Here is a 24,395-nt window from a genome sequence, read left to right on the forward strand (position 1 = left end):
AAGTAAAAACATACAGTCATGGCCAAAAGTATTCACACCCCTGCAATTCTGTCAGATAATACTCAGTTTCTTCCTGAAAATGATTGCAAACACAAATTCTCTGGTATTATTATCTTCATTTAATTTGTCTTAAATGAAAAAAACACAAAAAGAATTGTTCTAAAGCCAAATTGGATATAATTCCACACCAAACATAAAAAAGGGGGTGGACAAAAGTATTGGCACTGTTCGAAAAATCATGTGATGCTTCTCTAATTTGTGTAATTAACAGCACCTGTAACTTACTTGTGGCACCTAACAGGTGTTGGCAATAACTAAATCACACTTGCAGCCAGTTTACATGGATTAAAGTTGACTCAACCTCTGTCCTGTGTCCTTGTGTGTACTACATTAAGCATGGAGAAAAGAAAGAAGACAAAAGAACTGTCTGAGGACTTGAGAAACCAAATTGTGAGGAAGCATGAGCAATCTCAAGGCTACAAGTCCATCTCCAAAGACCTGAATGTTCCTGTGTCTACCGTGCGCAGTGTCATCAAGAAGTTTAAAGCCCATGGCACTGTGGCTAACCTCCCTAGATGTGGACGGAAAATAAAAATTGACAACAGATTTCAACGCAAGATTGTGCGGATGTTGGATAAAGAACCTCGACTAACATCCAAACAAGTTCAAGCTGCCCTGCAGTCCGAGGGTACAACAGTGTCAACCCTTACTATCCATCGGTGTCTGAATGAAAAGGGACTGTATGGTAGGAAACCCAGGAAGACCCCACTTCTTACCCCGAGACATAAAAAAGCCAAGCTGGAGTTTGCCAAAACTTACCTGAAAAAGCCTAAAACGTTTTGGAAGAATGTTCTCTGGTCAGATGAGACAAAAGTAGAGCTTTTTGGGCAAAGGCATCAACATAGAGTTTACAGGAGAAAAAAAGAGGCATTCAAAGAAAAGAACACGGTCCCTACAGTCAAACATGGCGGAGGTTCCCTGATGTTTTGGGGTTGCTTTGCTGCCTCTGGCACTGGACTGCTTGACCGTGTGCATGGCATTATGAAGTCTGAAGACTACCAACAAATTTTGCAGCATAATGTAGGGCCCAGTGTGAGAAAGCTGGGTCTCCCTCAGAGGTCATGGGTCTTCCAGCAGGACAATGACCCAAAACACACTTCAAAAAGCACTAGAAAATGGTTTGAGAGAAAGCACTGGAGACTTCTAAGGTGGCCAGCAATGAGTCCAGACCTGAATCCCATAGAACACCTGTGGAGAGATCTAAAAATGGCAGTTTGGAGAAGGCACCCTTCAAATATCAGGGACCTGGAGCAGTTTGCCAAAGAAGATTGGTCTAATATTCCAGCAGAGCATTGTAAGAAACTCATTGATGGTTACCGGAAGCGGTTGGTCGCAGTTATTTTGGCTAAAGGCTGTGCAACCAAGTATTAGGCTGAGGGTGCCAATACTTTTGTCTGGCCCATTTTTGGAGTTTTGTGTGAAATGATCAATGTTTTGATTTTTTTTTTTTAGATTCGTTTATTAATTGCAGAATAAATCATACACACATTTGCTTTGTATCCATCATTATCCATAAATTACAGATAATTACTATGCATTGTCATGTCTAAAGTATTACAAAGGCAACAAACGGTGCATGTTGATCATTAATATCCTATTTTATAACCTTAACTACAATAACTTCTAATAAAACCTCTAGAACTAATATAGCGCCGCCAAAAGGAGAATTCTATATAAATTCCACCTTGCAAGTAGGTAACGTCTCCAAAGTCATACACCCCACTTCTTACGCATATACTGAGTTATTACAACTTATAAAGTAGGCCGGAGGAGTTCCATCTTCCCCATATTTTCTCAAATTTAGCTGGACATCCTATATTTTGATACAATGTCCGCTCATACGGGATAATTGAATTCACTAAATCAATCCATGCTCTGAGAGATGGACAAGAACCACCCATCCACCGCAGTGCCAGCACCTTTCGCGCCATGAACAGTGTCTCCCTTAGAAAAATCCCAGTATAATGGTCCCAGGCTTCCGCGTCCCACACCCCAAATAAACATATCAATGGCTCAAGTGGGACAGGGATCGACAACAAGGATGTCAATAATGTCGTCACCTCTTTCCAATAATGAAAAATAACAGGACATTTCCAGATCATATGAATGAAATCCGCATCATTGGAGTGACACCTCAAGCAGTCTGATGAGTGGAGACGACCCATTTTAAAGAGACGAGTCGGGGTCAAATAGGATTGATATATGATGTATAATTGGGTCATCCTATTATTGACTGATGGGGAAACTTTAGTTGGAGATTCCAAGATATCATCCCATTCTTCTCCCAGTGTATCTGGAAGGAGCCTCCCCTATTTCCCCCTAATTGAGTCTATAATAGATCCCCCACCTATGGATAATAGATAAGTGTATAAAGAGGAAATAAGTCCTTGAGGGCCTTGCGAATTAAGAATTCCTATTAGGCCGGTTTCACACGTCAGTGGCTCCGGTACGTGAGGTGACAGTTTCCTCACGTACCGGAGCCACTGACACACGTAGACATATTAAAATCAATGCATCTGTGCAGATGTCATTGATTTTTTGCGGACCGTGTCTCTGTGTGCCAAACACGGAGACATGTCAGTGTTCGTGGGAGCGCACGTATTACACGGACCCATTAAAGTCAATGGGTCCGTGTAAAACACGTACCGCACACGGACGTTCTCCATGTGCCGTGCAGGAGACAGCGCTCCAGTAAGCACTGTCCCCCCCACATGGTGCTGAAGCCGCGATTCATATCTTCTGTGCAGCAGCGTTTGCTGTAAAGAACATATGAATAATCCATCTTTTTAGTGGTATTTCGTGTTTAAAATAAAGCTCCATGTCCCCACCCCCTGTGCGCCCCCCCCCCGCTGTTCTGAAAATACTCACCCGCCTCCCTCGTTGGCTGTCGCTGCTTCCTGTCCTGGCCGCACCTTCTACTGTATGTGGTCACGTGGGGCCGCCGATTACAGTCATGAATATGCGGCTCCGCCTCCCATAGGGGTGGAACCGCATATTCATTACTGTAAATGAGCGGCCCCACGTGACCGCATACAGTAGAAGGTGCGGCCAGGACAGGAGTTTAGGGTTGCAAAGAAAGATTTAGGTATTAAGACAGCGCTATGCTGAAAGCAGTAGCTCAATTTAGGGAGCAGTATCATTTTGATCAAATTGATACGACCAGCCACCGAGAGTGGGAGTTTATCCCAAGTAGCAAATTTGGATCTAACCAAGTCCAGTAGTGGGTAGATATTAAGATGTAAATCTAATTGACTGCGTTGAGACATATGTATTCCCAGATATTTAAAATTGGAGACGATGGGCAATAGTGAGAGAGTTTCGAGGCATGACATTGGGGCATGGGAGAGGGGCATCAGGGCAGATTTATCCCAATTTATGTAGAGACCAGAGAATTTACTAAATTTATCGATCATCGTTATTACTTTTGGTAATGTATATTCTGTTTGGTCCATAAACACCACCATATCATCAGCATAAAGACCAATAATGTCCACTCGATCCGCAATATGTATCCCTTTGATGTCTACAGAGGACCTCATCCGTATTGCCAAAGCCTCTATCGCCAAGGCGAATAAAGCCGGGGAGAGAGGGCATCCCTGGCGAGTTCCTCTATATAAAGAGAACGGTACAGACATAGAGCCATTTACCACCATACGCGCCCCAGGCTTCGCGTATAATGTACCTATCCCTCTTAGAAATTTGTCCCCAAAACCGTATTTCCGCAAACATGCAAAAAGGAAGGACCACTCAAGGGAATCAAAAGCCTTGGCTGCGTCCAGCGAAGCCAATGCCCATTTATTATCCGGTTCTAGAGAACTATATTGAATGACCGATTGAACCCGTCTAATATTAATGGAAGTACTTTTCCCAGGCATAAAACCAGTTTGGTCCGGGTGTATGAGATCTAATATAATCGTATTCAGCCTGGTAGCCAGAATTTTAGTAAAGATTTTGTAATCCACGTTCACTAAAGATATTGGTGAATACGATCCACAGTCTAGAGGATCTTTCCCCTCTTTCCTGAGCACAATAATGTTGGCATCATAAAACGTTTCAGGCACAGACTCTCCTTCCCATATTCCCCTGAGTACCTTCAGTAGGATGGGTGCTAATTTGTCTCGGTATTTCCTATAGAATTCAATGGGAAACCCATCAGGTCCCGGGGCCTTCCCAGTAGCCATGTCCGCCATAGCATGTTCCACCTCTTCCAGAGTAAATTCAGCCTCCATAAAGGCTTGTTGGGATGGGCTCAGTGAGGGGAACGTTATATCCGATAAGTAATCTAAACATTCATAAACATCAAAACCACTACTAGACTTGTATGATGAATTATAATAATCGTAAAAACCCTGAAGTATTTCATCAGTAGAGGATACTAATGAGCCATCGGATACACGGATCTGCAATATTGTGTTGGAGGTGTTATGTTGGCGCACTAAGAAGGCTAGGAGTGTACTGGCCTGATTCCCCAGCTCAAAGTAGGACTGACGGGTAAAGAATAGTTTGTGTTTCGACTTAACGTCTGCATGTTGGGTATATAGCCTCTGGGAAGTAAGCCATTCAATTCTGTTACTGCTGGTCTGATTAGCTATATATGTGGCCTCTGAGTCCTTCAATCTTTGCTCTACTTCATCATCTTCCCTCGCCGTTACCCTCTTGATATAGGAAATGGTAGAGGATAAACATCCCCTCAAGTTTGCCTTCAGGGTATCCCAAAAGAAACCAAGGTTCTGGGGTTCCGGATGTGTTAAAATAAAAAAATGTAACTGGTCAACTGTCCTATCACTAGAGTCTATTAATTTTAACCAGAAGGGGTTCAATTTCCAAGATCTATTATTATTATCGGACTGCCCGTATTTAAGTTTAAGAATAATCGGTCTATGGTCTGAGATCCCTCGATTACCATGTTCAATACTATCTACCCATAATGCCAAACCACCCGACCCAAATATATAGTCTATTCGAGATAAAGATTGCTTAGTAGATGAGTGGAAAGTATACCCCCTAACCTCTGGATGACTCATTCTCCATAAGTCCATCCAACCACTACCATCCATAAACAGTGCCAATTGAGAGGGGGGTTGAGGTAACAATTCCCCCAGAAGCTGCGTCGCCCAGTCTCAATCTGTCCATGGAATGATTCATAACTTGATTAAAGTCCCCCATACAAATAACGTTAGCGTCCGGATATTTTAAGGAGAAGCCCAGCGCCATGCGGAGGACCGACATGTTAGCAGGGGGGGTTATAGATACACAATATCACATATTCTCGTGAATTAATTAATGCATGCATGCACAAAGACAAAACGGCCCTCTGGATCACACCTCGCCTCTCTGGCCTCCCACCTAACCTCCTTGTGTATCAGCAGAGAGACCCCTCTTGAGTAGCTAGTGTGAAAGGCATGTAAAGACCATTGTACCCACGGTTTTTGCATACATCGAGCCGTGTCCCTCGTTAAGTGTGTCTCTATTAGTGCTACAACTTGAGGGTGATATCTTTTTATCTGCGAAAATACCTTGATTTTCTTTAGGTGGGTTTTAAAACCTTGTATGTTCCAGGTCATACATATATATACATCGCTCCGGGAGACCGATAATTCGAATATTGTTGCGGCATAGTCTATTTTCCAAATCATCTGCCTTTTGCTTCCAAACATTTACGGAGCCAGCAGCTTTTGTCAGTTTAGCCTCCATAGGAGTGATAGTATCTTCTATATGAGACACCCTCGTTTCAACCTCTCATAGCTTGCATATCATGTCGCAGGCGGCCCACTTCAGTATGCACATCCTCTATTTTCTCCGTAAGAGATGATCTAGTGAGGGAGATAAACAGGCATCCGAGCAGTTAATGCAGGCTAAGAGTCAGTTCATCTTGTTCTCCCTCCTCGGTACTGTCAGAGGGATGGCCCTTGCGCTGAGATGGTGCAGGATTATTTCTAAGATTGCGCACATTATCAGGAGGATCATCCTTGGCGTATTTCCTTAGTTTTTCAGCAGCCGCTGCTCCTTTAGAGTGCTGCATGGTGGGCAGACAAAAGGGGATTCCACAAAGCGATCTCAGTGGTAATTATGGAAAGCTGAACCTCAATCTCTGGTCCCGTATTGTTAAGCACAGGACTATATTTCAAGAGATCACTAGACAAGCGATTTAAATTGTAAGATTTATAGAGATGACCGCTTCAATACACAAACTATGCGGTTTCACAGTCACCACCGGGGGAGTGGCAGGGAGAGGGTTAATCCCTCTGATGTTATGGCGTTGGTAAGTAAGGTGTCCACCCGATAGGGGGGTGCAGGACCCAATCTCTCAGGGCACACACCGCACCACCCCTATTTTCCTCAGGTATGCGCTCACCTTCCCAGCACCGCTGATATAATTAGGAGCACAACTTCCCTTCCTGTTAGGGCGTGCGCTGTGTTAGTATCCGCTGCCCCAGGCCCGTATCGCCGTTCACCTTGGTTCTCCCAGTTCCTGTATGCAGGCGTTCCGCAGCTCTCACTAGTGCGGTACGATTACCGCCACCTCCCAGAGGAAGGAGCCTGGCTCCAGCAGAAGACAGCGCCATGTCCTGTATTCCCGGGCGCGCGCTCTGAAAATGGCCGCCGCTGCACGTGGAGTCTCCTGACCGCTTCGGCTCCCGCAGCTCCCGGCTTCTCGGATCTCCACAATAGCCTCCCAGAGGGTCCACAGGGTTCCCAAGGATATGGGGTTCCAGTCCCAGTCGGTACCGCTCGGTCACGTACACTGTATACGGCAGGATAGGCTCAGGATATATGGAGCTCTTGTGAGATGCGTCCTTCTTCCTCGGCTACATAGCCACGCCCCAATGTTTTGATTTTTGCTTCATTCTCTTTTGTGTTTTTTCATTTAAGACAAATTAAATGAAGATAATAATACCAAAGAATTTGTGTTTGCAATCATTTTCAGGAAGAAACTGAGTATTATCTGACAGAATTGCAGGGGTGTGAATACTTTTGGACATGACTGTATATTGTTAAAAATAATTTAAAAAAAAAATACTTTATATTCTCACCTTCTGGTGTCCGCGGCAGCCTTTCCCGCTCCTCGCGACGCTCCGGTCCCAAGAATGCATTGCGGCAATGACTCGAGATCACGTAGCGGTCTCGCGAGACTACTACATGATCACGGGTTATTACCGCAAGGCATTACTGGGAACGGAGCGTCGCGAGGAGCATCGCTAAAGGCCTGGACTCGATCCGGAGGTCGCCGGAAGGTGAGTATATAATTATTTTTTATTTTAATGGGTTTTTTTTAACTGGGATATGGTGCCCACACTGCTATATACTACGTGGGCTGTGTTATATACTGTGTGGGCTGTCCTATATACTGCGTGGGCTGTCTTATATACTGCGTGGGCTGTCTTATATACTACGTCACTGCGCTATATACTACGTGGGCTGTTATATACTGCGTGGCTGTGCAATATACTACGTGGCTTGTGTTATATACTGTGTGGGCTGTGTTATATACTGCGCAGGCTGTGTTATATACTACATCGCTGTGCTATATACTACGTAGCTGTGCAATATACTACGTGGCTGTGCTAAATACTATGTGGCTGTGTTATATACTACGTGGGCTGTGTTATATACTGCGTGGGCTGTGTTATATACTACGTCACTGTGCTATATACTATGTAGGCTGTGCTATATACTACGTGGGCTGGGCTATATACTACGGCCGGCGACGAACAATCAGCGAGACGCCGTCTGGCCGCGAATTTGCGCGGGATTTGAATCCTGTGTATTCATTGCATTATTCTGAAATCTTCATAAATAAACTACATGCATATTCTAAAATACCCGAAGCGTTAGAATCGGGCCACCATCTAGTTTATTAATATTTAACACGGTAAACAAACATTTTAAAGCTGGAAACCTCTTTAAACCTTCCAGGATTCAGCAGAAAATTAGATAAAATCTGACATTGTTTCTTCTAATCCTAGGGGAGAGCGGGACACCAGGAATCCCAGGGAAAATGGGTCCACAAGGGGTTAAAGGAGATAAAGGTACAAAAATCACTATTTTATATTCCTCAGAGAGAGAAAAACAGCCAGCAACTTATATATAATGATGTGGAGAAAGTTGGTACAACCTGGGCATCTCCTGTATATAACTATATGTGTACAGCTGGTATAACCCGAGTATCTCCTGTATGTAATTATATGTGTACAGCTGGTATAACCTGGCCATCTCCTGTAGATAATTATATTTGTACAGCCGGTATAATCTTGGCTTCTCCTGTATATAATTATATATGTACAGCTGGTATAACCTGAGCATCGCCTGTATATATCTACAGCTGGTATAACCTGAGCATCTCCTGTATATAATTATATATGTACAGCTGGTATAACCTGGGCATCTCTTGTATATAATTCTATATGTACAGCCAGAATAACCTGGGCATCTTCTGTATATAATTATACATGTACAGCCGGTATAACCTGGGCATCTCCTGTATATAATTATACATATACAACTGGTCTAACCTGAGCATCTCTTGTATATAATTATACATGTCTAGCCGGTGTAACCTGGGCATCCTCTGTATATAATTCTGTATCTACAGCTGTATAACCTGGGCATCTCCTGTATATAATTATACATGTACAGCTGGTATAACATGGGCATCTCTTGTTTATAATTATACATATACAGCCGGAATAACCTGGGCATCTCCTGTATATAATTATACACTGCTCAACAAAATAAAGGGAACACTAAAATCCCACATCCTAGATATGACTGAATTAAATATTCCAGTTGCAAATCTTTATTCATTACATAGTGGAATGCGTTGAGAAGAATAAAACCTAAAAATGATCAATGTAAATCAAAATGAATGTCCCATGGAGGTCTGAATATGGAATGATACTCAAAATCAAAGTGGAAAATCAAATTACGGGCTGATTCAACTTCAGTGGAAATGCCTCAAGGCAAGGAAATGATGCTCAGTAGTGTGTGTGGCCTTCACATGCCTGTATGGCTATGTGCACACGCTGTGGATTACTCTGCAGATTTTTCCGGACTGATTTCGGTAAATCCGCAGGTAATCCGCACTGCGGATTTCCTGCGGAATTAACATGGATTTACCGCGTTTTTTTGCGGTTTTTGTGCGGATTTCACCTGCGGTTTTACACCTGCGGATTCCTATTATGGAGCAGATGTAACCCGCTGCTGAATCCGCACAAAGAATTGACATGCTGCGGAATAAACAATGCTACATTTCTGCTGTTTTTTTCCGTAGCATGTTAGCATGTGCACTGCGGATTTTGTTTTCCATAGGTTTACATGGTACTGTAAACGCATGGAAAACTGCTGCGAATCTACAGCGGTGGATCCGCAGCAAAATCCGCAGCATGTGTACATACCCTATGACCTCCCTACAGGTGGTGGATGGTCTCCTGAGGGATCTCCTCCCAGACCTGGACTAAAGCATCCGCCAACTCCTGGACAGTCTGTGGTGCAACGTGATGTTGGTGGATCATGCGAGACATGATGTCCCAGATGTGTTCAATCGGATTCAGGTCTGGGGAGCGGGCAGGCCAATCCATAGCTTCAATGCCTTCATCTTGCAGGAACTGCTGACACACTCCAGCCACATAAGGTCTGGCATTGTCCTGCATTAGGAGGAACCCAGGGCCAACCGCACTAGCATATGGTCTCACAAGGGGTCTGAGGATCTTATCTCGGTACCTAGTGGCAGTCAGGCTACCTCTGGTGAGCGCATGGAGGGCTGTGCGGCCCTCCAAAGAAATGCCAACCTACACCATTACTGACCCACTGCCAAACCAGTCATGCTGAAGGATGTTGCAGGCAGCAGATCGCTCTCCACGGCGTCTCCAGACTCTGTCACATGTGCTCAGTGTGAACCTGCTTTCATCTGTGAAGAGCACAGGGCGCCAGTGGTGAATTTGCCAATCCTGGTGTTCTGTGGCAAATATCAATCGTCCTGCACGGTGTTGGGCTGTGAGCACAACCCCATCTGTGGACGTCAGGCACTCAGACCATCCTCATGGAATCAGTTTCTAACAGTTTGTGCCGACCACATGCACATTTGTGGCCTTCTGGAGGTCATTTTGCAGGGCTCTGGCAGTGCTCCTCCTGTTCCTCCTTGCACAAAAGGCTGAGGTAGCGGTCCTGCTGCTGGGTTGTTGCCCTCCAACGGCCCCCTCCACGTCTCCTGGTGTACTGGCCTGTCTCCTGGTAGCGCCTCCAGGCTCTGGACACTATACTGACAGACATAGCAAACCTTCTTGCCACAGCTCGCATTGATGTGCCATCCTGGATGAGCTGCACTATCTGAGCCACTTGTGTAGGTTGTAGAGTCCGTCTCATGCTAACATGAGTGAGAAAGCACAACCATCATTCAAAAGTGACCAAAACATCAGCCAGAAAGCATTGGTACTGAGATGTGGTTTGTGTTCCCCACCTGCAGATCCACTTTTTTATTGAGTGTGTCTTGATAATTGCCAATAATTTCCATCTGTTGTCTATTCCATTTGCACAACAGCATATGAAATTGATTGTCAAATAGTGTTGCTTCCTAAAGCTACTTTCACACTAGCGTCGTACGACGCACCACGCAATGCGTCGTACCGACGCATGCTGTAAAAAAAAAAGCACAACGGGGGCAGCGGATGCAGTTTTTCAACGCATCGGCTGCCCCATTGTGATGTCCGGGGAAGAGGGGGCGGAGTTCCGGCCGCGCATGCGCGGTCGGTAATGGCGGACACGACGCACAAAAAAAGGTTACATATAACTTTTTTTGTGCCGACGGTCCACCAAAACACGACGCATCCGTCGCACGACGGATGTGACGTGTGGCAATGCGTCGTTAATGCAACCCTATGGAGAAAAAACGCATCCTGCGGACAACTTTGCAGGATGCGTTTTTTCTCCAAAACGACGCATTGCAACGTGCGTCGTACGATGCTAGTGTGAAAGCACCCTAAGTGGACAGCTTGATTTCACAGAAATTTGATTTACTTGGAGTTATATTCTGTTGTTTAAGTGTTCCCTTTATTTTTTGAGCAGTGTACATGTACAGCTGGTATAACCTGAGCGTCTCCTGTATATAATTATACATGTACGGCCGGTATAACCCGGCTATCTCATATATGTAGTTATTATGTACAGCTAGTATAACCTGAGAATCTCCTGTATATAATTAAACATGTACAGCTGGTATAACCTGGGCATCTCCTGTGGGGAAAATAAGTATTTGATACTCTGCCGATTTTGCAAGTTTTCTCACCTACAAAGAATGGAGAGGTCTGTACTTTTTATTGTAGGTACACTTCAACTGTAAGAGACAGAATCTAAAAAACCCAGAAAATCATCATACAATCATTGTATGAATTTTTACATAATTACTTTGCATTTTAGTGCATGAAATAAGTATCTGATACAATAGTGTCATGTACACACTTTTCTGCACTTGACGTGGAGTGCGCCTGCATTGGTTATTTTATATCCACTCACGCAATCCAGTTCTCATCCTCTGTTTTAGGCTATAAAGTGAGTGTAAATCACACCCCTATACATTCAGCACACCCTGGCTTCTTCACTCTCTGCCACCACTCAAACACACGGGGTAATGATTTCACAAAATACTGTAATTTCCAGACTATAAGACGCACCCAGGTTTTAGAGGAGGAAAATAGAAATAAATGGAAGCAAAAAATGTGGTCAGTTCTGTACTAATATCTCCCATCCTGATATATATCTATCATCTCTATTCTGCTATGCACAGCCCCCTCATCCATATCCTGGTATGCATGGCGCCCTCATCACCACCCTGGTATGCATGACCTCCTCATCCCTATCCTTGTATGCATATCCCCCTCATCCCTATCCTGGTATGAATGGCCCCCTTCAGAAAAACAAAAAAAAAAAAAACCACTCTACTTACCTTCCCTTCACTCCCTCGCAGCATCCTGTTGTGATGCAGTCAGCTGATTTATGTTTGTAAGCAGCGCATGGCAGAGACGCCATGCGCTGCTTATAACCAGAGGACTGCTGCCGAAATACTCACTGCTCCCCACCCTGGGACTATAGGCGTGTGGAGAATATTCATTGATCTTTAATAGTGAGCACAGTAGCCGCAGCCATTCCTGCAGGTGCCAGGCGAACACATGTGCCCACTACTAACGGGAATGAATATATACTGAAAGAAAAAAGGAATATAGTCAGCTTACCGGTCTTGGACGAAATCCCCAGACCTGCCAACGCCCAGCACGGTTCAGGGTGAGCGCCCACAGCAAATGAAGACAAAAAGAGAAATGATCCAGCTGGAGGTGGAGGCAGTTCAAACTTTGTGAGACTTTATTAGACAACTAAACCGATAAATAGTTCTTCAAAATGAAAAATCTTTACATAGCAAACACCTGGCACACCAGTGAGGAGGATCAACGCGTTTCAACTATGAAGTCTTACTCATGATCTACCTGATAGTGCAATGAGAGCATATATATATAGTGTGCACATGACATTGATTGGACAAACAATTAAAAATGCAAAAAAAAAAAAAAAAAAAAAGGGAAAAGAATAAGGAAAATCACCGGTTAAAATTATCATAGAAATGACAGATTGACATATGAAATACCCTTAAGAGACATTGCTTGAACATTACTTGAACATAAATTAATAATTGCTTTATTAAATCATGTCTAGCATTAAGGCCATAGGGAATACGTGTGTCTAACATGAACATCCAATACGTTTCCCGATTAAAAAGTTTCTGCTGTAAATTACCTCCTCTCGGAGGTTTGTAAACCTTTTCTATTCCACAGAATCTGAGGCTAGTTAAATTACCTTTGTGCACGTTGTAAAAGTGTCTGGACACAGCTGAGGCAGACAGGGCTTTAGAATTCACTGCATCTGATAGATGCCGTCTCACTCGTACTTTCAGTGGACAAGTAGTGCAGCCTATGTACTGAACTTTACATGTAATACATTCTATTAAATACACTACATTTTCGGTGTTACAATTAATGTAGTCATGTATATCAAATTGTTTATGGTTATGAAAAGATGAAAATTTGTTAGTTTTATGCACATAGTTACATGTTTTGCATCGAGTGGCTCCACATCTAAAGAACCCTGTGGCGTTGAGCCATGTAGCTCTGTTAGTGTCCCGTGGAGAGCTGGAGAATAGACTTGGAGATAGGATCGAGCCCAAGGTGGGAGCTCGTTTAGCAACGAATTTGATATCGCTCTGTATTAAAATTCGTTTTAATTTGTCATCTTGTTTTAGCATGGGTAAATGATTCTTGACAATATCCACGATCTGCCTGTATTGTGAGCTATATGGGGTACTGAATACTACATTATTATTGTTTTTCTGGGGATTATTATAAGTAGATTTATAGTTTTTCGTTGTTAATAAATTTTTGCGATCTACTTTGGAGATTTTTCTACGTGCTTTGTCCAGATTCCATTTAGGATACCCTCTATGAGAAAGACGCTCACAGGTTTTCTCTGTCTCTGCCAAAAAAACGTCATTATCAGAGCAATTCCTTCTTGTTCTGATAAGTTCACCATATGGAATGTTATTTATGACATGATTTGGATGGCAGGAATTGGCTCTAAGAATTGAATTACTTGAGGTAGGTTTTCTATAGGGAGTAATCTCAACCGTATGTTTTAGTGTATTACCTGAGAGATTCAAATCCAAAAAATTGGTGTGTTTTTTTCTGAAAGGAATGGGTGAATTTTAAATTAAAATTATTATTATTAATATGATCAACAAATTTAGTCACTTCCTCTTGTGAACCCCTCCATACTAGGATCAAGTCATCTATATAGCGACCATACCATACAATATGTTTGCATATATCGTTATCATCATTGTAGATATGGCTCTCTTCCCATTTCAACATAACAATATTCGCTAAAGAAGGCGAAAATTTAGCGCCCATGCTCACTCCCGTTAGTTGTCTGAAAAACCTATTGTCAAAACAAAAGTAATTATGATTAAGTAAAAAGTCCACTGCAGAAATTAAAAAACTTTTTGTATCATTATTATAGGCAGAGTATGTATCCAGATAGTATGACAAACTCGACAATGCCACTGAATAGGGAATTGATGGATATAAGCCTACCACATCACATGTAAGCCATGCATATTCTTCCTTCCAGTAAAATTGATCAAAAACTGAGGTTACATATTTTGAGTCCCGTATGTAACTAGGGGTATTTTGCACCAATGGTTGCAGGTAATGGTCCACCCAAGATCCCAATCTTTCCCCTATGGAACCAATACCTGCAACTATTGGTCTCATTGGGGGAGGAAACACATTTTTGTGTATTTTAGGGAATGAATGATAAATTGGTATAACTGGATGATTATTTTTTAAAAATTCTGCTATTCTATCGTCAATAACATTCATATGTACACCTTCCTGTAACAGGTTGTGCAACAATGAGTTAAATTCTTCGGTGGGGTTAGAACTAAGTTCTGAATACATCTCCTTATTTTCCAAGTCTTGTAAATTCAGTTTTTTATACAGCCCTGCGTCTAGTAACACAATAGTGCCTCCTTTATCTGATTGTCTTATTATAATATCCTGGTTATCATGCAGCTCCTTCAGCGCTTGTCTTTCTTTTTTTGTCAGGTTGGAATAGTTATTTTTGGAATCTAAAACAGATTTGTTCAGATCGACTAATTCCTTTTCAACTAGGTCCTGAAATTGATCCAAGACTACTGGTCTGGATTTCAATGGATAAAAAGATGGATTACTGACAGGAAAAGAATCATTAAGAGAGACAGAACCTAAAAAAGATTCTCTCTCCAACGCTTTTAAACTGAGAAGTGCTTTTTGTTCATGAAACATGCGTATATTATCAGTAGTGGAATAATCAAGATTCTCTATACATACAGCATTTTCACTAGCAGCATCTGAAAGAAAATGGCATTTTACTGTCAGGTTACGTGCAAATTTATTCAAGTCAAGTAAGGTTTTAAATATATCAAAGTCAGTAGTTGGAGAGAAGCTTAATCCCTTGCTGAGAATTGCTATCTGTTCTTCTGAGATCACATAGCTGGATAAACTCCACACTGGAGCCTCTAGTAGTGGCGGCGATTCCTGTTCCGGGTTGGATATCTTCTTCCTCTTGTGCTTCCGGCCTGCACGTTTCCTGCGTTTTTTGGAATCGCTCCACTAGCACTTGGAATATTGGGAACTGATCTCTGCTGCATTGAATATGTGCTATTTGTGGAGCCTACTGATGAATCAGAAAGTTCCTCTGTGGTGGAAAAAAAAGGAAGAAATATCCGAGGAGTAATCTTTATCTCTGAAACTCACTTCCTTTAGCAAAATCCCGTCTCTGTACTTGTTTTTTTAGAATCGAGTGCGGTTTCATATTCCAATTATAGTCTTTGTTAGCAATATAGTCTTCTGTGTCTCGTTTAAATTTTGATTTTTTTGTGTCCATAATTTGATTTTCCAACTTAGTAATGTTCGTCTTCAATCTATCATTATAAAAATTAAAATCTTTTGAACTGGTGTGCCCCTCCAAAGAGCATTGCAGACTCTTAATGTCCTGTTTAATATTGTTTATTTCCATGTCCTCGTACTTAATTATCAAAGAGATGAGTTTAAGGGCTGTCCCACACGTCCAGATAATTCCGGTACCGGAATGAATCGGTACCGGAGTTATCCGTGTCCGTGTGCCTGGGAACTCACGGAGGCCATACGTGCGGCACACGTGTGCCGCCCGTATGGCGAGTGGGTACCACACGGAGCGTGTGGTACCCACTCTGCATGGTGCTGAAGCTGCGATTCATATCTTCCCTGCAGCAACGTTTGCTGTACAGAAAATATGAAGAATAGTGTTTAAAATAAAGATCTATGTGTCCGCCGCCCTCCCACCCCCTGTGCGCCCCCCCGCTGGTCAGAAAATACTTACCCGCTCCCTCGCTGCTTCCTGGTCTGGCCGCGGCTTCTCCTGCATGCGGTCACGTGGGGCCGATCATTTACAGTCATGAATATGTGGCTCCACCTCCCATAGGGGCGGAGCCGACTATTCATGATTGTAAATGATCGGCCCCACGTGACCGCATACAGTAGGAGGCGCGGCCAGACCAGGAAGGAGCGAGGGAGCGGGTAAGTATTTTCTGACCAGCGGGGGGGCGCACAGGGGGTGGGGGGGCGGCGGACACATGGATCTTTATTTTTAACACTATTCTTCATATTTTCTCTATAGCAAACGCTGCTACAGGGAAGATATGAATACCGGCTTCAGCACCATGTGGGGGGGACAGCGCTTACTGTAGCGCTGTCTCCTGCACGCACACGGACCCCAGACGGAGAATGTCCGTGTGAGGTCCGTGTTTTACGTGGACCCATTGACTCTATTGGGTCCGTGTAAAACGTGCGCTCCCACGAACACTGACATGTCTCCGTGTTTGGCACACGGAGACACGGTCCGCAAAAAATCAATGACATCTGCACAGATGCATTGATTTTTATGGGTCTACGTGTGTCAGTGTCTCCGGTACGTGAGGAAACTGTCACCTCACGTACCGGAATCACTGACGTGTGAAACCGGCCTTAGGGAGCATTGACTCAAAATAGAGTACCATTCTTTTTCAAAATCCTCATTAAAAATCTTTGTAGGAACTTTTTTTAAACGTAGTCCTCTAGGAATCATATTTTTTTATTCATATGTTTTCAAAGTAGTCCAGTCCCACCATGTTTTCATCTCTTTAGCCATTTTCTTTTCTAATAGTAGCATGAGGGTTCTCAGTTCATCAGTTTCAGTTGCTATATCAGGTGTTTCACTACTGAACACTGAGGCTACTTTATTAAGTCTATTTGTATGGTCATCTATGTCTATAAAGTTCATATGTTGAGGATCCATGTTTCAAAAAATATATATCAGAAAAAACAGGAGGAGGAAGGTGTTTATATGCTATGCTATGATATGAATGAGTTGTCTTAAAGTCAGATTCAAAGGGATAACAGACTCGGTAGTAGCACGACTAAAAAACTCACAGTGAATAACAAAAGAAAAAAGGAATATAGTCAGCTTACCTGTTTGGACGAAATCCCCAGACCTGCCAACGCCCAGCACGGTTCAGGGTGAGCGCCCACAGCAAATGAAGACAAAAAGAGAAATGATCCAGCTGGAGGTGGAGGCAGTTCAAACTTTGTGAGACTTTATTAGACAACTAAACCGATAAATAGTTCTTCAAAATGAAAAATCTTTACATAGCAAACACCTGGCACACCAGTGAGGAGGATCAACGCGTTTCAACTATGAAGTCTTACTCATGATCTACCTGATAGTGCAATGAGAGCATATATATATATATATATATATGCTATGTGCAAAAAGAAAAAAGAAAAAAGAAAAAAAAGAGCATGAACCGCACATCCCAAAATCATACGTTGATCTAAAGCCGCTAGGCAAAAATTTAAATACTGAACATGAGGTTTTCAGTTTAACATTCTGATCAGACTGTATGAAGCCCACTGCCCCTTCACGGCAAACCTCGTAGTGGGTCCTAACGCCCTAACGGAGCGGAGCCGTGCGGCGACCACCGCCGCAGCGGCCATGCACCAGCAGGGCGGACGGCCTGTTGCCCCACAGCACCCATGCTGCGAGACTGAGTCCCCAAGACTCCAGACCGCGCCGCCCCACCAGCACAAAGCCACAGCAACAATGGCCGCCACACAGCACCAGCACCAAAATGAAGGGAGCATTTCAACTCACCTTCCTCCAGCTCTTCAGTGAGAGCCAAAATGGGCTAGACCCCTTACTTTGCAGTCTCCTGCTAATTAAAATCACCTGAGCCAAATGGGAGGAGTGCTGGTCCAAAAAAAGAGACAAGTACATGCTATGTGTAAAAAGAAAAAAAAGAGCATGAACCGCACATCCCAAAATCATACGTTGATCTAAAGCCGCTAGGCAAAAATTTAAATACTGAACATGAGGTTTTCAGTTTAACATTCTGATCAGACTGTATGAAGCCCACTGCCCCTTCACGGCAAACCTCGTAGTGGGTCCTAACGCCCTAACGGAGCGGAGCCGTGCGGCGACCACCGCCGCAGCGGCCATGCACCAGCAGGGCGGACGGCCTGTTGCCCCACAGCACCCATGCTGCGAGACTGAGTCCCCAAGACTCCAGACCGCGCCGCCCCACCAGCACAAAGCCACAGCAACAATGGCCGCCACACAGCACCAGCACCAAAATGAAGGGAGCATTTCAACTCACCTTCCTCCAGCTCTTCAGTGAGAGCCAAAATGGGCTAGACCCCTTACTTTGCAGTCTCCTGCTAATTAAAATCACCTGAGCCAAATGGGAGGAGTGCTGGTCCAAAAAAAGAGACAAGTACATGCTATGTGCAAAAAGAAAAAAAAGCATGAACCGCACATCCCAAAATCATACGTTGATCTAAAGCCGCTAGGCAAAAATTTAAATACTGAACATGAGGTTTTCAGTTTAACATTCTGATCAGACTGTATGAAGCCCACTGCCCCTTCACGGCAAACCTCGTAGTGGGTCCTAACGCCCTAACGGAGCGGAGCCGTGCGGCGACCACCGCCGCAGCGGCCATGCACCAGCAGGGCGGACGGCCTGTTGCCCCACAGCACCCATGCTGCGAGACTGAGTCCCCAAGACTCCAGACCGCGCCGCCCCACCAGCACAAAGCCACAGCAACAATGGCCGCCACACAGCACCAGCACCAAAATGAAGGGAGCATTTCAACTCACCTTCCTCCAGCTCTTCAGTGAGAGCCAAAATGGGCTAGACCCCTTACTTTGCAGTCTCCTGCTAATTAAAATCACCTGAGCCAAATGGGAGGAGTGCTGGTCCAAAAAAAGAGACAAGTACATGCTATGTGCAAAAAGAAAAAAAAGAGGATGAACCGCACATCCCAAAATCATACGTTGATCTAAAGCCGCTAGGCAAAAATTTAAATACTGAACATGAGGTTTTCAGTTTAACATTCTGATCAGACTGTATGAAGCCCACTGCCCCTTCACGGCAAACCTCGTAGTGGGTCCTAACGCCCTAACGGAGCGGAGCCGTGCGGCGACCACCGCCGCAGCGGCCATGCACCAGCAGGGCGGACGGCCTGTTGCCCCACAGCACCCATGCTGCGAGACTGAGTCCCCAAGACTCCAGACCGCGCCGCCCCACCAGCACAAAGCCACAGCAACAATGGCCGCCACACAGCACCAGCACCAAAATGAAGGGAGCATTTCAACTCACCTTCCTCCAGCTCTTCAGTGAGAGCCAAAATGGGCTAGACCCCTTACTTTGCAGTCTCCTGCTAATTAAAATCACCTGAGCCAAATGGGAGGAGTGCTGGTCCAAAAAAAGAGACAAGTACATGCTATGTGCAAAAAGAAAAAAAAGGAGAGAAAAAAAAGGGGGGAAAAAAAAGAGGGCATGAACCGCACATCCCAAAATCATACGTTGATCTAAAGCCGCTAGGCAAAAATTTAAATACTGAACATGAGGTTTTCAGTTTAACATTCTGATCAGACTGTATGAAGCCCACTGCCCCTTCACGGCAAACCTCGTAGTGGGTCCTAACGCCCTAACGGAGCGGAGCCGTGCGGCGACCACCGCCGCAGCGGCCATGCACCAGCAGGGCGGACGGCCTGTTGCCCCACAGCACCCATGCTGCGAGACTGAGTCCCCAAGACTCCAGACCGCGCCGCCCCACCAGCACAAAGCCACAGCAACAATGGCCGCCACACAGCACCAGCACCAAAATGAAGGGAGCATTTCAACTCACCTTCCTCCAGCTCTTCAGTGAGAGCCAAAATGGGCTAGACCCCTTACTTTGCAGTCTCCTGCTAATTAAAATCACCTGAGCCAAATGGGAGGAGTGCTGGTCCAAAAAAAGAGACAAGTACATGCTATGTGCAAAAAGAAAAAAAAGAGAGCATGAACCGCACATCCCAAAATCATACGTTGATCTAAAGCCGCTAGGCAAAAATTTAAATACTGAACATGAGGTTTTCAGTTTAACATTCTGATCAGACTGTATGAAGCCCACTGCCCCTTCACGGCAAACCTCGTAGTGGGTCCTAACGCCCTAACGGAGCGGAGCCGTGCGGCGACCACCGCCGCAGCGGCCATGCACCAGCAGGGCGGACGGCCTGTTGCCCCACAGCACCCATGCTGCGAGACTGAGTCCCCAAGACTCCAGACCGCGCCGCCCCACCAGCACAAAGCCACAGCAACAATGGCCGCCACACAGCACCAGCACCAAAATGAAGGGAGCATTTCAACTCACCTTCCTCCAGCTCTTCAGTGAGAGCCAAAATGGGCTAGACCCCTTACTTTGCAGTCTCCTGCTAATTAAAATCACCTGAGCCAAATGGGAGGAGTGCTGGTCCAAAAAAAGAGACAAGTACATGCTATGTGCAAAAAGAAAAAAAAGAGAGCATGAACCGCACATCCCAAAATCATACGTTGATCTAAAGCCGCTAGGCAAAAATTTAAATACTGAACATGAGGTTTTCAGTTTAACATTCTGATCAGACTGTATGAAGCCCACTGCCCCTTCACGGCAAACCTCGTAGTGGGTCCTAACGCCCTAACGGAGCGGAGCCGTGCGGCGACCACCGCCGCAGCGGCCATGCACCAGCAGGGCGGACGGCCTGTTGCCCCACAGCACCCATGCTGCGAGACTGAGTCCCCAAGACTCCAGACCGCGCCGCCCCACCAGCACAAAGCCACAGCAACAATGGCCGCCACACAGCACCAGCACCAAAATGAAGGGAGCATTTCAACTCACCTTCCTCCAGCTCTTCAGTGAGAGCCAAAATGGGCTAGACCCCTTACTTTGCAGTCTCCTGCTAATTAAAATCACCTGAGCCAAATGGGAGGAGTGCTGGTCCAAAAAAAGAGACAAGTACATGCTATGTGCAAAAAGAAAAAAAAGGGGGAAAAAAAAGGAGGAAAGATACACTACAAGGTTTGCCGTGAAGGGGCAGTGGGCTTCATACAGTCTGATCAGAATGTTAAACTGAAAACCTCATGTTCAGTATTTAAATTTTTGCCTAGCGGCTTTAGATCAACGTATGATTTTGGGATGTGCGGTTCATGCTCTTTTTTTTTTTTCTTTTTCCACAAAGCATGTACTTGTCTCTTTTTTTGGACCAGCACTCCTCCCATTTGGCTCAGGTGATTTTAATTAGCAGGAGACTGCAAAGTAAGGGGTCTAGCCCATTTTGGCTCTCACTGAAGAGCTGGAGGAAGGTGAGTTTAAATGCTCCCTTCATTTTGGTGCTGGTGCTGTGTGGCGGCCATTGTTGCTGTGGCTTTGTGCTGGTGGGGCGGCGCGGTCTGGAGTCTTGGGGGCTCAGTCTCGCAGCATGGGTGCTGTGGGGCAACAGGCCGTCCGCCCTGCTGGTGCATGGCCGCTGCGGCGGGTGTCGCCGCACGGCTCCGCTCCGTTAGGGCGTTAGGACCCACTACGAGGTTTGCCGTGAAGGGGCAGTGGGCTTCATACAGTCTGATCAGAATGTTAAACTGAAAACCTCATGTTCAGTATTTAAATTTTTGCCTAGCGGCTTTAGATCAACGTATGATTTTGGGATGTGCGGTTCATGCTCTTTTTTTTTTTTCTTTTTCCACAAAGCATGTACTTGTCTCTTTTTTTGGACCAGCACTCCTCCCATTTGGCTCAGGTGATTTTAATTAGCAGGAGACTGCAAAGTAAGGGGTCTAGCCCATTTTGGCTCTCACTGAAGAGCTGGAGGAAGGTGAGTTTAAATGCTCCCTTCATTTTGGTGCTGGTGCTGTGTGGCGGCCATTGTTGCTGTGGCTTTGTGCTGGTGGGGCGGCGCGGTCTGGAGTCTTGGGGGCTCAGTCTCGCAGCATGGGTGCTGTGGGGCAACAGGCCGTCCGCCCTGCTGGTGCATGGCCGCTGCGGCGGGTGTCGCCGCACGGCTCCGCTCCGTTAGGGCGTTAGGACCCACTACGAGGTTTGCCGTGAAGGGGCAGTGGGCTTCATACAGTCTGATCAGAATGTTAAACTGAAAACCTCATGTTCAGTATTTAAATTTTTGCCTAGCGGCTTTAGATCAACGTATGATTTTGGGATGTGCGGTTCATGCTCTTTTTTTTTTTTCTTTTTCCACAAAGCATGTACTTGTCTCTTTTTTTGGACCAGCACTCCTCCCATTTGGCTCAGGTGATTTTAATTAGCAGGAGACTGCAAAGTAAGGGGTCTAGCCCATTTTGGCTCTCACTGAAGAGCTGGAGGAAGGTGAGTTTAAATGCTCCCTTCATTTTGGTGCTGGTGCTGTGTGGCGGCCATTGTTGCTGTGGCTTTGTGCTGGTGGGGCGGCGCGGTCTGGAGTCTTGGGGGCTCAGTCTCGCAGCATGGGTGCTGTGGGGCAACAGGCCGTCCGCCCTGCTGGTGCATGGCCGCTGCGGCGGGTGTCGCCGCACGGCTCCGCTCCGTTAGGGCGTTAGGACCCACTACGAGGTTTGCCGTGAAGGGGCAGTGGGCTTCATACAGTCTGATCAGAATGTTAAACTGAAAACCTCATGTTCAGTATTTAAATTTTTGCCTAGCGGCTTTAGATCAACGTATGATTTTGGGATGTGCGGTTCATGCTCTTTTTTTTTTTTCTTTTTCCACAAAGCATGTACTTGTCTCTTTTTTTGGACCAGCACTCCTCCCATTTGGCTCAGGTGATTTTAATTAGCAGGAGACTGCAAAGTAAGGGGTCTAGCCCATTTTGGCTCTCACTGAAGAGCTGGAGGAAGGTGAGTTTAAATGCTCCCTTCATTTTGGTGCTGGTGCTGTGTGGCGGCCATTGTTGCTGTGGCTTTGTGCTGGTGGGGCGGCGCGGTCTGGAGTCTTGGGGGCTCAGTCTCGCAGCATGGGTGCTGTGGGGCAACAGGCCGTCCGCCCTGCTGGTGCATGGCCGCTGCGGCGGGTGTCGCCGCACGGCTCCGCTCCGTTAGGGCGTTAGGACCCACTACGAGGTTTGCCGTGAAGGGGCAGTGGGCTTCATACAGTCTGATCAGAATGTTAAACTGAAAACCTCATGTTCAGTATTTAAATTTTTGCCTAGCGGCTTTAGATCAACGTATGATTTTGGGATGTGCGGTTCATGCTCTTTTTTTTTTTTCTTTTTCCACAAAGCATGTACTTGTCTCTTTTTTTGGACCAGCACTCCTCCCATTTGGCTCAGGTGATTTTAATTAGCAGGAGACTGCAAAGTAAGGGGTCTAGCCCATTTTGGCTCTCACTGAAGAGCTGGAGGAAGGTGAGTTTAAATGCTCCCTTCATTTTGGTGCTGGTGCTGTGTGGCGGCCATTGTTGCTGTGGCTTTGTGCTGGTGGGGCGGCGCGGTCTGGAGTCTTGGGGGCTCAGTCTCGCAGCATGGGTGCTGTGGGGCAACAGGCCGTCCGCCCTGCTGGTGCATGGCCGCTGCGGCGGGTGTCGCCGCACGGCTCCGCTCCGTTAGGGCGTTAGGACCCACTACGAGGTTTGCCGTGAAGGGGCAGTGGGCTTCATACAGTCTGATCAGAATGTTAAACTGAAAACCTCATGTTCAGTATTTAAATTTTTGCCTAGCGGCTTTAGATCAACGTATGATTTTGGGATGTGCGGTTCATGCTCTTTTTTTTTTTTTTTCTTTTTCCACAAAGCATGTACTTGTCTCTTTTTTTGGACCAGCACTCCTCCCATTTGGCTCAGGTGATTTTAATTATCAGGAGACTGCAAAGTAAGGGGTCTAGCCCATTTTGGCTCTCACTGAAGAGCTGGAGGAAGGTGAGTTTAAATGCTCCCTTCATTTTGGTGCTGGTGCTGTGTGGCGGCCATTGTTGCTGTGGCTTTGTGCTGGTGGGGCGGCGCGGTCTGGAGTCTTGGGGGCTCAGTCTCGCAGCATGGGTGCTGTGGGGCAACAGGCCGTCCGCCCTGCTGGTGCATGGCCGCTGCGGCGGTGGTCGCCGCACGGCTCCGCTCCGTTAGGGCGTTAGGACCCACTACGAGGTTTGCCGTGAAGGGGCAGTGGGCTTCATACAGTCTGATCAGAATGTTAAACTGAAAACCTCATGTTCAGTATTTAAATTTTTGCCTAGCGGCTTTAGATCAACGTATGATTTTGGGATGTGCGGTTCATGCTCTTTTTTTTTTTTCTTTTTCCACAAAGCATATATATATATGCACATGACATTGATTGGACAAACAATTAAAAATGCAAAAAAAAAAAAAAGGGAAAAGAATAAGGAAAATCACCGGTTAAAATTATCATAGAAATGACAGACTGACATATGAAATACCCTTAAGAGACATTGCTTGAACAATGCTTTTACAAAG

The 24,395-nt window shown here is 45.4% G+C and overlaps 1 protein-coding gene across 2 annotated transcripts in view; it reads left to right on the forward strand.

Annotated features, from left to right (window-relative positions):
• Positions 1-24,395, forward strand: part of LOC143805363 (ficolin-1-A-like) — a 42,660-nt gene that overhangs the window by 10,031 nt on the left and 8,234 nt on the right. The window contains exon 3 of one of the 2 annotated variants that reach the window (XM_077284611.1): positions 8,028-8,090. The exons of the other annotated variant lie outside the window; for it this stretch is intronic. Within the exon in view, the coding sequence (XP_077140726.1) occupies positions 8,028-8,090 (63 nt within the window). The remainder of the gene's footprint in view (positions 1-8,027; positions 8,091-24,395) is intronic. 2 annotated transcript variants of the gene reach the window in all.

This window comes from Ranitomeya variabilis, chromosome 2, assembly GCF_051348905.1.
Source record: "Ranitomeya variabilis isolate aRanVar5 chromosome 2, aRanVar5.hap1, whole genome shotgun sequence".
NCBI classification, from domain to species: domain Eukaryota; kingdom Metazoa; phylum Chordata; class Amphibia; order Anura; family Dendrobatidae; genus Ranitomeya; species Ranitomeya variabilis.